The sequence below is a fragment of the Eschrichtius robustus genome, chromosome 8, assembly GCF_028021215.1.
Source record: "Eschrichtius robustus isolate mEscRob2 chromosome 8, mEscRob2.pri, whole genome shotgun sequence".
Taxonomy (NCBI): Eukaryota; Metazoa; Chordata; class Mammalia; order Artiodactyla; family Eschrichtiidae; genus Eschrichtius; species Eschrichtius robustus.
The window spans coordinates 10,180,879-10,194,333 of record NC_090831.1 but is presented as its reverse complement, the minus strand read 5'-3'; the positions used below and the strand labels follow the sequence as shown (position 1 = coordinate 10,194,333).

Sequence of the window (13,455 nt, the reverse complement as noted above, 5' to 3'; positions counted from 1 at the left end):
TCCGCATTCCCCCACCACCATCGCCCCCCGCACCCCGCCCTTCGCCGCAGCCCGCAGGGCCTCTACACTGCACCATTCCTCCCAGATGGGTCTCTGCAGACCTCTGCAATGCCCCTGCTCCTGACCCCAAGCACGGGCACCTCGGCCCTCAACCAGGTGTCTCTCCCGGGGACCTCCCACCCTGGCAGGCAGCCCTCCTGGCATATGGTTCTTTCTCAATGGCCCTCAGAGGTGAGCTCTTGGCCCATGAGCTAAACAGGACCGACCCCAGCCTGGTCAGAAGTGAGAGTGCAGGCCACGCCCCCTCGTCTCCCCACCCTTGCATCTGTGGGCTCCACCAGCCTGACCCTCACAAGGCTGCAGGAAAACTCCACACACACACACACACACACACACACACACACACCCAGCCCATGTCAGGCTCCCCCAAGAACTCTGCTCCCCAACTCTGGAAGCAGCAAGGGTAGGTCCACCAGGGTGAGATGTCGCCTTGCCTCTGCCTGTAAGCCCAGTCCTGCTGCAGCCCCTAGGGTAGGCCTCGTTCAGAAGGAGGGAAAGGCCCCGCCTTCTCTTAGGAAGCTGGAGGTGAGGGGACCCAGGACGTCCAGCAGACTCCCAGACTAGCTCAGGAGAGCCCTTGGACGTGGGGACAGACACCCCACCCGCTGGCAGGGGGCCGGAAGCCCAGAAGGGTGAAAGGCAGCCACAGGAGGCCGCAAGCTTCCCACCTCTTGGCCTGCCTCTTCCCGGCCTGGGCTGTTGCCCTTGGGGAGTTTGGTTTAGATGACAGGTCCTGATGGGCCTAGGTCTGCGGGATTTCCTGAGTGCAGGTCAAAGCTAAGCGGAGTGCCAGCCCTGCCCACCGAGGGAAGATACTGGCCCAGCAAAGAGAACAGGCACTGCCCCCCTCCACCTGCCCAGACTCTTGGGGGGGGCCCCCAACTCCCTTCCCACCCCACCCCAGGCCCAGCTCCCCACAAGGCCTTTGCTCATGTTTCTGTTGGTGACTCACTGTGACTGAGGAGAAGGCTCTTTCTATTTCTTTCTAATGTTCTGAGGGCTTCTATTTTCCCTGGCAGAGGATGTGGAGCCCAAATCTGATCCATGTGTGAGCCAGCTGAACTCGGGAGCTGTTCCCAGGGAAGTGACGTTCTATAGCCGCCACCGCCCACCCCCCAGCCTTGGGCCTCCCTATTTGACACACTCAACTGGGGGCAACAGAACAAATTCCAAGACAAAAGTTTCAAGAGCGATGATTCAGAGGCTCGCAGAGGACATTTATGGGTAAGAGCTTTCTTCGTCCTACTGCTGCCAGGACCAGCCTGGGTACACACGGCAGGGCGAGGACAGCGCAGGGACAAGGAGGCCCAACTGGGGGGTGGGGGGGTGGGGGGGTCGTGCTCCGAGAGCCCAGGTGGGTCTTGGTCTCCTAAGGGAAGTGACAAGAACTGGGAGCTGCTGGGTTGAGAGTGCGGAAATTGCGCTCGGCACAGCACGTGCAAAGTCCCTGTTTGGTGTGCGGCAGTGAGGCCGCGGGGAGCAGTGAGGTTACTTGCTGTGATCAGATGGCCAGGGGGGCGGAGCTGGGATTTGACTGTAGGGACCAGCTCTTGACATAGTCCCACTGCCTTTCTAAGTACAAACAAGTGAGCCAGTGAACAGCGAAGGAAGGGCCTTGAAAGAAAGTGGTGAGAGAAGGCAGAGCCCCCTGGGTCCTGTCCCCAGTCCCAGGCTGAGCCAGCAGCTCCCACAACGCTCCCTGGCTGCTGCCTGTTCATCATCTCAGGCTCTCCTGGGTTTTCCCAACTGGGCCAAACCCTCAGACAACGTTGGCTCAGGGCTGACTGCTGCTAAACTGGACCCATGGGCTCCAGATGTGCTTTTTCTTGCTTCCTCATCCCATCAAGGAGGAACGTTCTGGGAGCTCTGGCCTTAGGTGTCATGCCCATTTGGGGCCAGCCAACATTTGCCCTTGGGGAAGACTTAAGGAAACACCAGGTACACATGGCATAACTCCCTAAGCCAACACCCATGGCAGACATTACTAATCGATCCTGGGATCCTCTGACTACCCAATCTACATGCCCCGGTTGCAGCTGGTCCATATGGTAGCTGGAGCTACAGTAAACACAGTTTTAAAAAACTGGATTCTGGTAAGAGGAAGGAGAGGAACGTCTGTTTGTCCTGGTTGGGATCTCAGCTGTTTGGAAAGCAGTGTATCCCTAGAGGTGAAGAAATGTTCGTTGCGGGGAAATAGTAAAAGAAACCGTAGGGAAGGGGAACCGACCGCAAACATCTGTGGCTCCTATTTGGGTGGTGAGTGAACTGTTCCTGTGGTAGGTCCCAGCACCCAGGTTCGTTGGGTTGAAGGTACCCATCCTCTCTTGCCAGCTGGCCCATGTCCTCAGGGGTAGTGTCTGATCTCCTATGGCTTTGTGGCCCCTACATCTTCCACGCGGAGCTGGGCTCACACGCACCGCCCCTAAAATGTTCCCTTGATCTGACCTGGCTTCACCTGAGGCTGTACCATCTGCTAGAAGGGGGCCACATAAGCCAGCTGCTGCCTCCCACCTCCGTGCAGGGCTCTTCATCTGGGATCCCTCCCTCTGTTGCTGGGAGTGCGGGGGAGGGCAAGAACCCCCTGAGCTTGTATGGAAATTGCTGTGTGAGTGCTGAGTCCCTCCACACCCCTGACAGTCCATCCCTATGAATGACACATACAGTTTAATACAACTTGAAAGGCATCTCGTCCCTCCCTGCTCCATCTCTGACCCCACCTCCAAACTTGACCTAGTATGTCAGTACCTTGGGAGGGGAGGGGCAATCTTACATGGGGGCTCATACCCCCAGCAGAGCAGTTAGCCTGCCTTGAGGGGCGGTTTTGCACCTGTCCCCCTCACTAGAGAGTGAATTCCCAAAGTGTGGTCCCTCCCAGGGGGACCAGCACAGGGCCCGGCTCTCATGGACCTGGGAGGTTAGCTGGATGTCTGAATGAAGGCTGGTGACAGTTCGCAGAGCTGCCAGGCCAAGGCTCCAGAGAGAGGAAAGGATAGGTGGGGACACTTCTGCGGGTCCCGAGATGGGGAGGGTCCCCGAGGCCTGAGTTCGTGGCTTGGCTCTGCCATCAGGGGTCCCGCTCACCTCCAGCCGGTTCTGGGGCATCTCGCCTCCAGTTCCCCTCCGGTTTGGGGGCGGTGTCGCAGACGGCGCGGGGCAGGGGCGTCGGAGCGTTCCGACCCGCACCCTCTGGACCTCGCATCCCCTCCGACGCTCCCTCCCTGCGGCCTTCCTTCCAAGGCGCGGGCCCCGGCCCGGGACACAGCCCGCAGTTCCCACTCCGGGAAGTGCCAAGCGCGCGCGGCGCCGGGACTGCTCGGCTCCCCCCGCAGCCCCTCCGTCCACGCCCGGCTCCTCCTCCTCTTCCTCCTCCTTCCCCGGGGGTGGGGGGAGCCGGCTCCGGAAGCCCCAGCACCCCAGCCCCGGCCGCCACTGGCTCTTTGGAGAAGGCGGTCCGCGCGCGGGAGCGCGCCACGCGGGACCTGAGCTCCCAGCCGCCGCCACCGCCTCGGAACCCCCAGACCATCCCTGAGCCCACACCGACCCCTGAGCCACTGCCCGTCCCGGAGCCCTCAGCGCCCCACCCCGGAGTCCCCTACCCACCCCGGAGCACCCCCCCCCGCCCCTCCCCGGAGCCCCCGCCCGCCCCTCCCCGGAGGGCCCCCCTCCGCCCCTCCCCGGAGGGCCCCCCCCGCCCCCCGTGCGGGCCGCGACCATGGCGGTCCTGCGCGGGGCGCCCTTGCTCGGCTGCCTCCTGGCGCTGCTGGCACTGTGCCCCGGGGGGCGCCCGCAGACTGTGCTGACAGACGACGAGATCGAGGAGTTCCTCGAGGGCTTCCTGTCGGAGCTGGAGTCCGAGCCCCGGGAAGACGACGTGGAGGCCCCACCACCCCCTGAACCCACCCTTCCCGTCCGCAAAGCCCAGACAGGGGGCAAGCCGGGGGTGCGTCCGGGGGTGGCCTCAGAGGGTAAGAGCACCGGGTAGGGGTGGCCCTCGGTGTGATGGGGGGCCTCGGGGAGCCCTGCACCTCAGGCGAGGATGGTGGGCCTCGGTGGTGTCTGGCCGAGGTCCAGCCTGCCCAGCCTGAGGAATGGCTCTGTAAGGCACAAGAGAGCCCAGATATCTGGCGGGACACTGTGCCAGGCAGAGGTCATTGCTGGCTTGGAGCCCTTTGGGTTTGGAGACGCATCCAGCAGGTCCACTGCCCAGTGGAACTGGGTCCTCCCAATCCGTCACGCACAGCCCCAAACCCCCAGAGGGACTAGACATGAACTAACTGGGGACTTTGCTGCCCCCTGCCCAGGTCAGTTTGAACGGGAACGGCCCTGCCGTTCTAATGGGGCCACTCAGTCTGATTGTGGCACACACTGGCCATGCCCACACCACTGCCAGAGTCCCAGCCTCCAGCCTTCCCTGGGAAGGATCCCCAGCACCCTGCTGCCTGGCCTCCTACTCCAGGAGCACAGAGCCGGGGGAGGGCGTTGCGGAAGACCCTCGTCTCCACAAGGCTTCCAGGAGCACTGGGCAGTAGTCCTGGGTTACTGTGAAAATTAAACGAGGTGATGCATCCCCAAAGCATTTAGCCTAGTGCCTCTTATATAATCAGTTGTCAATAAATCTTAGCTGTTTATTGTGACCTTCCGGATGGTGGGCAAGGGTCTTGCTGATCTCTCTCCCAGGAGACTCCAGGGCACCATCCATCATTCCTGAGGTCAGCAGCCCCTCCCCTTCATCCTGCTCTGGATCTTTCCTGGCTCCTCCCTGGGACCCATCTCAGCCTCCCCCGCCATTCCGGTCGAGATTGGTGTCCTGGCCTCTTGCACGCTGCTGTGGCAGCTCTGTTTCTCCTGACTGTCTGCGTTTTGTAGATTTTCCAGTATTTCGGTCATGTGGCCCCCACTCCATTACATTTTCAACAGGATTTGCTCAGGGGCCTGGAGGATTCCTACAGGCAGCCCTAGGCCCTGCCCCTGCTTCCTCCCTCCCCCAGACTCCGAGATGGGCGAGCAGCTGCAGTGCCCACCCATCCCTCTGTCCTCTGTGTGGCCTCAGGACCCCCTATGGTTATGGCTTCCAACCCACCCCAGACTCCTTACCCCTGGATAGGGGATAGCCCATGAGTGTCCCTTTTCTTTGAAGCTTTTCTAGCTTCAGAGAGGCCCCGGGCCCATGCCCTTTACTTTGTGTGGCAGTTGGCAGGGATGAGACTGCCTCCCCCTTAGACTGGGCACTCTCCCCAGGCCTGGATGGCTTAGTCACCTCTCTGCCCCTTCTGTGCCCAGCACAGAATAGTGGGCCCTGACTGGCCAAGGGGCCGTACGGTGAAAGAGTGGATTGTGAGATGCTCCTCTGGAGGTTTCGGTAGATGGGAGGACGAGGGCCTACCCCCTGGGAAGCTGAGCCACCCAGGCCAAGGTGTGGTGGTGACAGAAAGCCACTGCCAGCTCTGCCATGACTGCAAGTGGCTTAACCTCTCAGTTTCCCCCATCTGGGAAATGCAGGACTAACAGCAGCCCCTCTGCCCAGGTTGTAGGCACCCTGCGGGGTGGGGGGGGGGCACATGGGGCATAGAGGGGGTTCTTCATTGATTTTACCCGAGTCTGCATCTTGAACAGCACCTCCAGGAAAAGCCAAAGACAAAGGGAAGAAAGGAAAGAAGGACAAAGGCCCCAAGGCGACCAAGCAGCCCCCGGAGGCGTCCTCCAGGCCACCCAAGAAGCCCAAGGAGAAGCCGCCCAAGGCCACCAAAAAGCCCAAAGAGAAGCCACCCAAGGCCACCAAGAAGCCCAAGGAGAAGCCACCCAAGGCCACCAAGAGGCCCAAGGAGAAGCCACCCAAGGCCACCAAGAGGCCTCTGGCTGGGAAGAAGGCCCCCATCCCAACCCCCTCCGAAAGCCCAAAGTGGCCACTGCCCCCACTCACCAGCCCCGGCCTCGAGGAGCTGCCCCAGGAGGGAGGTGTGTGCTGGCTCTTCTGAGACTGTGGGGCTCTGACCTGCTGGGCTGCAGGAAGAGGGGGCTGAGGGCGGGTCCCTGAGGCCCTGCCTCTCGCAGACCCTCAGAGCCCCCAGACCGGGTGGGCGCTGCGGCCTCGTTGTTGTCCCTCCCTCGGTGCCGCCCCTCCCCTGGGGAGGGAGTGCTTGGCAGCCTCGTGGGGGGGGCTTGCCCTCCACCGTCCTGGGATCTGTCCCCTGGGCCCCATCCAGAGCTACCTGCCCACAGTGTCTCTGGGCTCCAAGCCTGCAGGTTGCCCGCCTGCTGGGGCAGCTTTGCGGCAGGTCCTCCCAGACAGCAGGGCCTGGGCTCCCCAGAAAGCCGCCCAGCTCTCTGGCCCCCTGGGAGTGCCAGCAGGGTGCTGAGGGCTGAAGCAGCCCAGGCCTCCCGGGAGTGAGCTGTTCAGGGGGCGTCGGCAGGGCCCAGGTCTCGTGGAGGCTCGCTGTGCAGCCCGTGGTCAGGGCAGGCCTCCCGTCCACCTGCTCCTGGGGTTTGTGTTGCAGACGGGCCCCTCCCAGATCCCTGGCAGGGTCCAGCAGGAGAGACCGACGTGGAGCGCCAGCCTGGTGAGTGGGCGCCAGCCACCTGGCCTCAGGGTACCAACCGCCCTGGCTTGCTGGGTTTGCAGGGTGGGCCTGGGTGGCGGCGGCGGGGAGCATCTTCAATGAGGCAGCCACAAGCGCTTTCCCTCAGAGCCAGAGGAGGAGACGGAGCAGCCCACGCTGGACTACAACGACCAGATAGAGCGGGAGGACTACGAGGACTGTGAGTAGGGCCCCGCCTCCCCACCTGGACCCCGCCCCTGGCCCCGCCTCCCCACCTGGACCCCGCCCATGGCCCCGCCCTCCCTGACCTCGACCCAGCTCAGAGCGCCCCCCTCTCCCCCAGTTGAGTACATCCGGCGCCAGAAGCAGCCCAGGCCGCCCCCCAGCAGGAGAAGGCCGGAAAAGCTCTGGCCTGAGCGCCCTGAGGAGAAGGCTGAGCCGCCCGGGCCGGGGTTCGAGGCCCCGGAGGAGAGGATCGGTAGGATGCTGGCAGACTTGGGGGGCGGTGTGCCAGGCGAGGGGGCTCAGGCTCACCCCTGCCTCCCACCTCCACAGAGCCGCCTCCGAAGCCGCTGCCACCCAACTATGGGGAAGGCTACGTGATCCCCGACTATGACGACAGTGAGTGCCTAGGGCCCCTGCCCTCTGCATCCCAAGGTTGGGCTGCCTGTACCTCCAGCTTGGTGGCAGTTACCTGGCTGCCCTCTCCGGCCTGGCCGCCCTCATCTGATTTCCCCCCTCAGGCTGGGTCTTCCTGGCTCCCGACTTCGCTCTTCCCCCCCATCGCCCTCTCTTCTGGCCTCTTCTTCCTGAGCCCCAGTGGGCTTCACTTTCAGGCCCTCCTGAGCTCCGGTCCTGGCCACCTCTCGCCCCTCGCCCCTTGGGACTACCATGCCGCCTTCCTCTCCCTCCTGCTCCCGGTCCCTTTGGACCCCGTTCCCCTCCTCCTGGCCTCGGTGCCCATCAACCCCTTGGCCCCAGCTCAGCCCTCCAGACCCCCGTTCCTGCCACAGGTGCCAGTCGTCCTTCAGGGCATGTCCGATGTCCATGCCCCACTCCCTGCCCAGCCTTTCCCCACCTTTCTCCGGGCCGCGCCCTGCTGGGGGGCCAGGCTGGTGACTTCCCCGGGGTCTCGCTCACCCCACCTGTGCCCAAGCAGCCTCCCCCTCCAGCAGGACCCTCCCTCCTCGTCTCAGCCCATCTGGACTCTTTAAGGCCCACCCTGATCTCACCTCCTCTCCTTGCGCGCCCCGTGCGCGGTCTGGCCCACGGGGCTCCTGTGGACCTAGGAGCCCCAGCTTGTGGTGGGCCATCTCATCAGGGCTCTCCCTCCCCACAGTGGACTATTACTTCCGGCCTCCCAGGCCCCAGAAGCCTGACCCTGGCCTGGAAACAGATGAGGAGAAGGAGGAGCTGAGTGAGTGGAACCGGGGAGCTGGCCCCCACCCCGGGCCCAGCCCCCCGGGCAGGCCTGACCCCCTCCCCACCTGCCCCCTGAAGCCCCCCTTAGCCCGGGGCTGAGCCGACAGGCCCTTCCCACCTTCCACCCTCCAGAGAAACCCAAAAAGGAGGGCAGCAGGCCCAAGGAGGAGGAGACGGATGACAAGTGGACTGTGGAGAAGGGCAAGGACCACAGAGGTGTGTCTCTGGGGGCTGGGCCCGCACAACCTGGGTCCCCGTGAGAGGTCAGCCAGGCCCCCGGCTGCTCTGGGGCCCTCAGCACCTCCTCCCTCCCTTTTTTGCCCCCAGGGCCCCGGAAGGGTGAGGAGCTGGAGGAGGAGTGGGCTCCCGCAGAGAAAATCAGTGAGGCACTGGGGGTATGGGGACTGGGGGGCTTGGGGCAGCAGGACAGGTGTGGGGGGCTGGGAGTGGGCGTAAGGGCTGCGAGCGGCGGGGGTGCCGTGGGCGTGTATGGAGGCTGTAGGGCGGGTGTGACGGCTCTGGGGCCGTGCCAGGGCCGCAAGGTGACGGTGATGGGGCACGTGACCCACCTAAGCCCACACATCGGTCCCAAACGCGGATTTCCTGTTGGCACTCCAGGCCTCCAGAGCCCCTTCCTGCTCTTAAAGCCCTGTGACGCGAAAGGGAGAGGCCCTGGAGTGTCTCTGTCCTGGGCCTGACCCCAGGGGACAGAGCTCGGGGCACAAGGCAGGTGTGCAGATGGCCCCGATGCAGACAATGCCTGGGACTGGCCAGGCCCTGGGGTGGCTGTCCCTGTGATTTCACGTGAGCCCCACGGCCCCTTGGAGCCTGGCATCATCAGCCCATTCTCCAGAGCGGGAAGCTGAGGCTCAGGGTGGGGAAGCACAGGCTGGGGCACAGCTGCCCTGACTGGTGCCCCCTGATGTGAGGGGAAGTGGGCGCTGGGCTCCTCCGTTCTGAGTTCGGTGGAGGGAGGGACGGAGCCAGGGGGCCACCAGCCTGGGGTGCCATGTCCCCAGAGTGCCCCCCCATCGGGATGGAGTCGCACCGCATCGAGGACAACCAGATCCGGGCCTCCTCCATGCTGCGCCACGGCCTGGGGGCACAGCGTGGCCGGCTCAACATGCAGGTGGGTGTCGGGACGGGCCCATCTCCCAGCTGGGTAGGGGTTCCCTGCCTGCTCAGCCCCCCTGCTGTCCCCGACAGGCCGGCGACACTGAGGACGACTACTACGACGGGGCGTGGTGTGCCGAGGACGACTCTCAGACCCAGTGGATCGAGGTGGACACCAGAAGGACCACCAAGTTCACGGGCGTCATCACCCAGGGCCGCGACTCCAGCATCCAGTAAGTCCGCCAGGCTCACAGGCACTTGGTGGAGGCAGGTGGCTCCAGGCACAGCTCTGAGTCCCGTTCAGAACCTTCCAGTGGGCCCTCCAGGGTCCCCCCACCACCACCCGCCACTCCTCGGTTATGGCCGGTCGGTTCCCTGGGTCCAGATAAGCAAACCAATCGCCCACGGCCACGCAGTGGGCATAGCAGCCTCTCCCGACATGCGGGCCAACGCCATACACCTGCTAGCTCTTAGTTTCTTGGGCCCAGAAGAGGGGGCTCAGGCCGCCTGAGGGCCTGGACCTGGGGCGGGGAGAGCAGCCTTACCCTGACCACCATCTGCTCCCCAGTGACGACTTCGTGACCTCCTTCTTCGTGGGCTTCAGCAATGACAGCCAGACATGGGTGATGTACACCAACGGCTACGAGGAAATGGTGGGCACCTGAGCCCTCGGCTCTATATGTCCCTCGTCTGAACCACAGGTGGGCTCTCGGCTGGGGTTGGGGGCTGCTCTGAGGCCTGCCTCTTCCCAGACCTTCCATGGGAACGTGGACAAGGACACACCCGTGCTCAGCGAGCTCCCAGAGCCGGTGGTGGCCCGTTTCATCCGCATCTACCCACTCACCTGGAACGGCAGCCTATGCATGCGCCTGGAGGTGCTGGGGTGCCCCGTGTCCCGTGAGTGCAAGGGGCTGGCAGGGGCATGGATGGGCAGCTGGGGCAACCGGCGGTGGGCTGGCAGGTGGCCAGCTCAAGGCCCTGCTTGCCCACCCTCTGCAGCTGTCCACAGCTACTACGCACAGAACGAGGTGGTGACCACCGACGACCTGGACTTCCGGCACCACAGCTACAAGGACATGCGCCAGGTTGGGGTGCTTGTCCTGAGCCCAGGGACTGGGCTCAGGGCTAACAGGGGAGCCTCCCCATAGAGCAGACCCAGGCCGTGGGAGAGGTGTGGTCACTGGGGGTGGGCTGGGGGTGGCGGGAGTAGGTGGGCTGCGTAACTCTGTGTCTTCTCTGGCACCCAGCTGATGAAGGTGGTGAACGAGCAGTGCCCCACTATCACCCGCACATACAGCCTAGGGAAGAGCTCGCGTGGGCTCAAGATCTACGCCATGGAGATCTCGGACAACCCCGGGGATCACGAGTTGGGTGAGGGCCCCGACAACTCCCTGGAGGCCTGGCCCTCCCCCCACGCCCAACAGATTATAGAGGCAAGGCCCTGGCACTGCAGCTGGGTCTGCGCCGTTGATGTTTCCAGCTCACCACCTCCCACCTGTCTTTGGAGCCCCTTGCTGGGCCCTACAGTCCTCAGCCACCCTCACCTCCCCTGGGGATGAGGCCGGTTTGGGTCCTTCCTCAGATCCCCTGGGCCTCAGGCCTCGGGAGGCTGGTTGGTTGCTGAGGCTCCTGCCCTTGCAGGGGAGCCTGAGTTCCGCTACACAGCTGGTATCCATGGCAACGAGGTGCTAGGCCGAGAGTTGCTGCTGCTACTAATGCAGTACCTGTGCCGCGAGTACCGAGACGGGAACCCGCGCGTGCGCAGCCTGGTGCATGACACGCGCATCCACCTGGTGCCCTCGCTGAACCCTGACGGCTACGAGGTGGCAGCGCAGATGGTGGGTGGAGGGAAGGGGGTCAGGGCAGGGCCAGGGTGGGGCAGGGCTGGGGGGGTGGGCTGCTGATGCTGACCCCCACCGGCTCCCCCAGGGCTCAGAGTTTGGGAACTGGGCGCTGGGACTGTGGACCGAGGAGGGCTTTGACATCTATGAGGACTTCCCGGATCTCAACTCTGTGCTCTGGGGAGCTGAGGAGAGGAAATGGGTCCCCTACCGGGTCCCCAACAACAACCTGCCCATCCCTGAACGCTACCTGTCTCCAGACGCCACGGTGAGGCTGCAGCCTGGCCAGCAGGGCCTGCGGGAGCAGCCCAGACCCTGGGGTCCTGGAGCTCGGGACCTGGGGGTGGGCTGTGGGTTACCCAGCCCGGGCGCTTAGACTGCAGGGCCTTGGAGGGACTGAGGGGGCGTGAGTACCAGTATGGGGTCTACATGGAGGGTGATGGAGGCTGTGGCCCACACCTCACATACTGGCCACCCTAGGTGTCCACGGAGGTCCGGGCCATCATTGCCTGGATGGAGAAGAACCCCTTCGTGCTGGGAGCGAACCTGAACGGCGGTGAGCGGCTCGTGTCCTACCCCTATGACATGGCCCGCACGCCCAGCCAGGAGCAGCTGCTGGCCGCGGCCATGGCAGCCGCCCGGGGAGAGGACGAGGAAGAGGCATCTGAGGCCCAAGAGACCCCAGACCATGCCATCTTCCGCTGGCTGGCCATCTCCTTCGCCTCTACCCACCTCACCATGACCGAGCCCTACCGGGGAGGGTGCCAAGCGCAGGACTACACTGGCGGCATGGGCATCATCAACGGGGCCAAGTGGAAACCCCGCTCTGGGAGTGAGTCAGCCTGGGAGGGTCGGCGGTGGGGCATCTGGTGTGGGCAGGGGTGACTGCGGCTCTGTGTCTGCCCTGCCCAGCTGTCAACGACTTCAGTTACCTGCACACCAACTGCCTGGAGCTCTCCATCTACCTGGGCTGCGACAAGTTCCCGCACGAGAGTGAGCTGCCCCGAGAGTGGGAGAACAACAAGGAAGCTCTGCTCACCTTCATGGAGCAGGTGTGGGGGCTGCCGGGGGGCAGGTGGAGGAGCGGGGCAGCATTTGGGGAGAGGGTGGTGAAGGGCGAGGGGACCCCGTGCACGGGGCAGGGCAGCAGCAGGCCCGGTGGGCTCTCCATGTGGACACCCGCCCTGCCTCCCCTGCAGGTTCACCGCGGCATCAAGGGGGTTGTGACGGACGAGCAGGGCATCCCTATCGCCAACGCCACCATCTCCGTGAGCGGCATTAACCATGGAGTGAAGACAGGTACACAAGTGCATACCTCTACGCCGCTCCGCTTCCCGAGGTGGGGCACTGAATCTGTACGTGCCGTTGGCAAGGCAAGCCTGGCCTGCCCAGCACGTCCCTGCTCCTCTGGAGCCCCCCAGACAGAGGGAGGGGTAGGGGGATCTCGGACAGGAGGACTGGAGCCTGGGAGGGGGTACGCCTAGGCAGCCGAACCCGTCCTCCCTCTGCAGCAAGTGGTGGCGATTACTGGCGCATCCTGAACCCCGGGGAGTACCGCGTGACGGCCCACGCGGAGGGCTACACCCCGAGCTCCAAGACCTGCAACGTGGATTACGACATCGGGGCCACCCAGTGCAACTTCATCTTGGCTCGCTCCAACTGGAAGCGCATCCGGGAGATCATGGCCATGAACGGAAACCGGCCCATCCCGCGCATCGACCCGTCGCGCCCCATGACCCCCCAGCAGCGGCGCATGCAACGCCGCCGCCTGCAGTACCGGCTGCGCATGCGCGAACAGATGAGGCTCCGGCGCTTGAACGCCACCACCAGCCCGTCCACTGTCCCCACGTCGCCCCCCACCCCCCCGACACTGCTCCCCACCCCCTCCTTCGCCCCCTCCGCCGCCCCGAGTTCTACCCTGGGGCCCTGGCACTTTCCCCCCGAGACCACAGCTGACTGGGAGGAGTCAGAGACCGAGACCTACACGGAGGTGGTGACGGAGTTTGGGACAGAGCTGGAGCCCGAGGAGGGGGAGGAGGAGGAGGAGAGAGAGATGGTCACGGGCCAGGAGATCCCCTTCACCACAGTTGAGACCTACACAGTGAACTTTGGGGACTTCTGAGAACAGGTCTGCCAACGCGCGAGCTTGCACCAGTAGTCACATTGCCTTGGCCTGCTCAGCGGCCATCAGCAAACAGAAAGACCCCCGGTGTGGACCCTGCCAGGAGGGGGCATGAATGTGATGGAGACCTAGGAGCCAGGGTCTGTGTCAGGCGTCCGCTCCACCTGCCGCTCTGCTGCAGGGCCGGGGTGGGGCAGCTTGAGCGAGTCCAGGGGAGGGGGGGCAGACTTCTCAACTATCTGCTCAGGCCACACCAATAAACCAAGCTCACGGCAGATGTGTCACTGACCGCTTGCCATCCTGACCAGCTGGGAGAGGGGAGGAGGAGGGAGGCTCCCTCCACAGGAGTGCCCTGGCCCAC

At 64.2% G+C, this 13,455-nt stretch overlaps 1 protein-coding gene across 1 annotated transcript; it reads left to right on the top strand.

Moving 5' to 3' along the window:
• Positions 1–1,189: 1,189 nt before the first annotated feature.
• AEBP1 (AE binding protein 1) lies at positions 1,190–13,369 on the top strand. The gene is made up of 22 exons (XM_068550302.1): positions 1,190–1,284; positions 1,908–4,025; positions 5,674–6,015; positions 6,555–6,617; positions 6,745–6,816; positions 6,940–7,074; positions 7,152–7,217; positions 7,936–8,013; positions 8,151–8,234; positions 8,346–8,399; positions 9,038–9,147; positions 9,225–9,364; positions 9,700–9,784; positions 9,884–10,028; positions 10,131–10,216; positions 10,379–10,502; positions 10,773–10,969; positions 11,061–11,240; positions 11,453–11,804; positions 11,885–12,024; positions 12,172–12,271; positions 12,484–13,369. The coding sequence occupies exons 2-22, from the start codon at positions 3,773–3,775 to the stop codon at positions 13,092–13,094; spliced, it is 3,417 nt and encodes a 1,138-aa protein (XP_068406403.1). The 5' UTR covers positions 1,190–1,284; positions 1,908–3,772; the 3' UTR covers positions 13,095–13,369.
• Positions 13,370–13,455: the final 86 nt, after the last annotated feature.

What these genes read in the sequence shown, in the direction of transcription:
- AEBP1 (XM_068550302.1), top strand. Translation starts at nt 3,773, where the DNA reads ATGGCGGTCCTGCGCGGGGCGCCCTTGCTCGGCTGCCTCCTGGCGCTG. An exon ending in GTGGAAACCCCGCTCTGGGA is followed by an intron (nt 11,805 to 11,884) that starts GTGAGTCAGCCT and finishes TGCCCTGCCCAG; the next exon opens with CTGTCAACGACTTCAGTTAC. An exon ending in TGCTCACCTTCATGGAGCAG is followed by an intron (nt 12,025 to 12,171) that starts GTGTGGGGGCTG and finishes CCTCCCCTGCAG; the next exon opens with GTTCACCGCGGCATCAAGGG.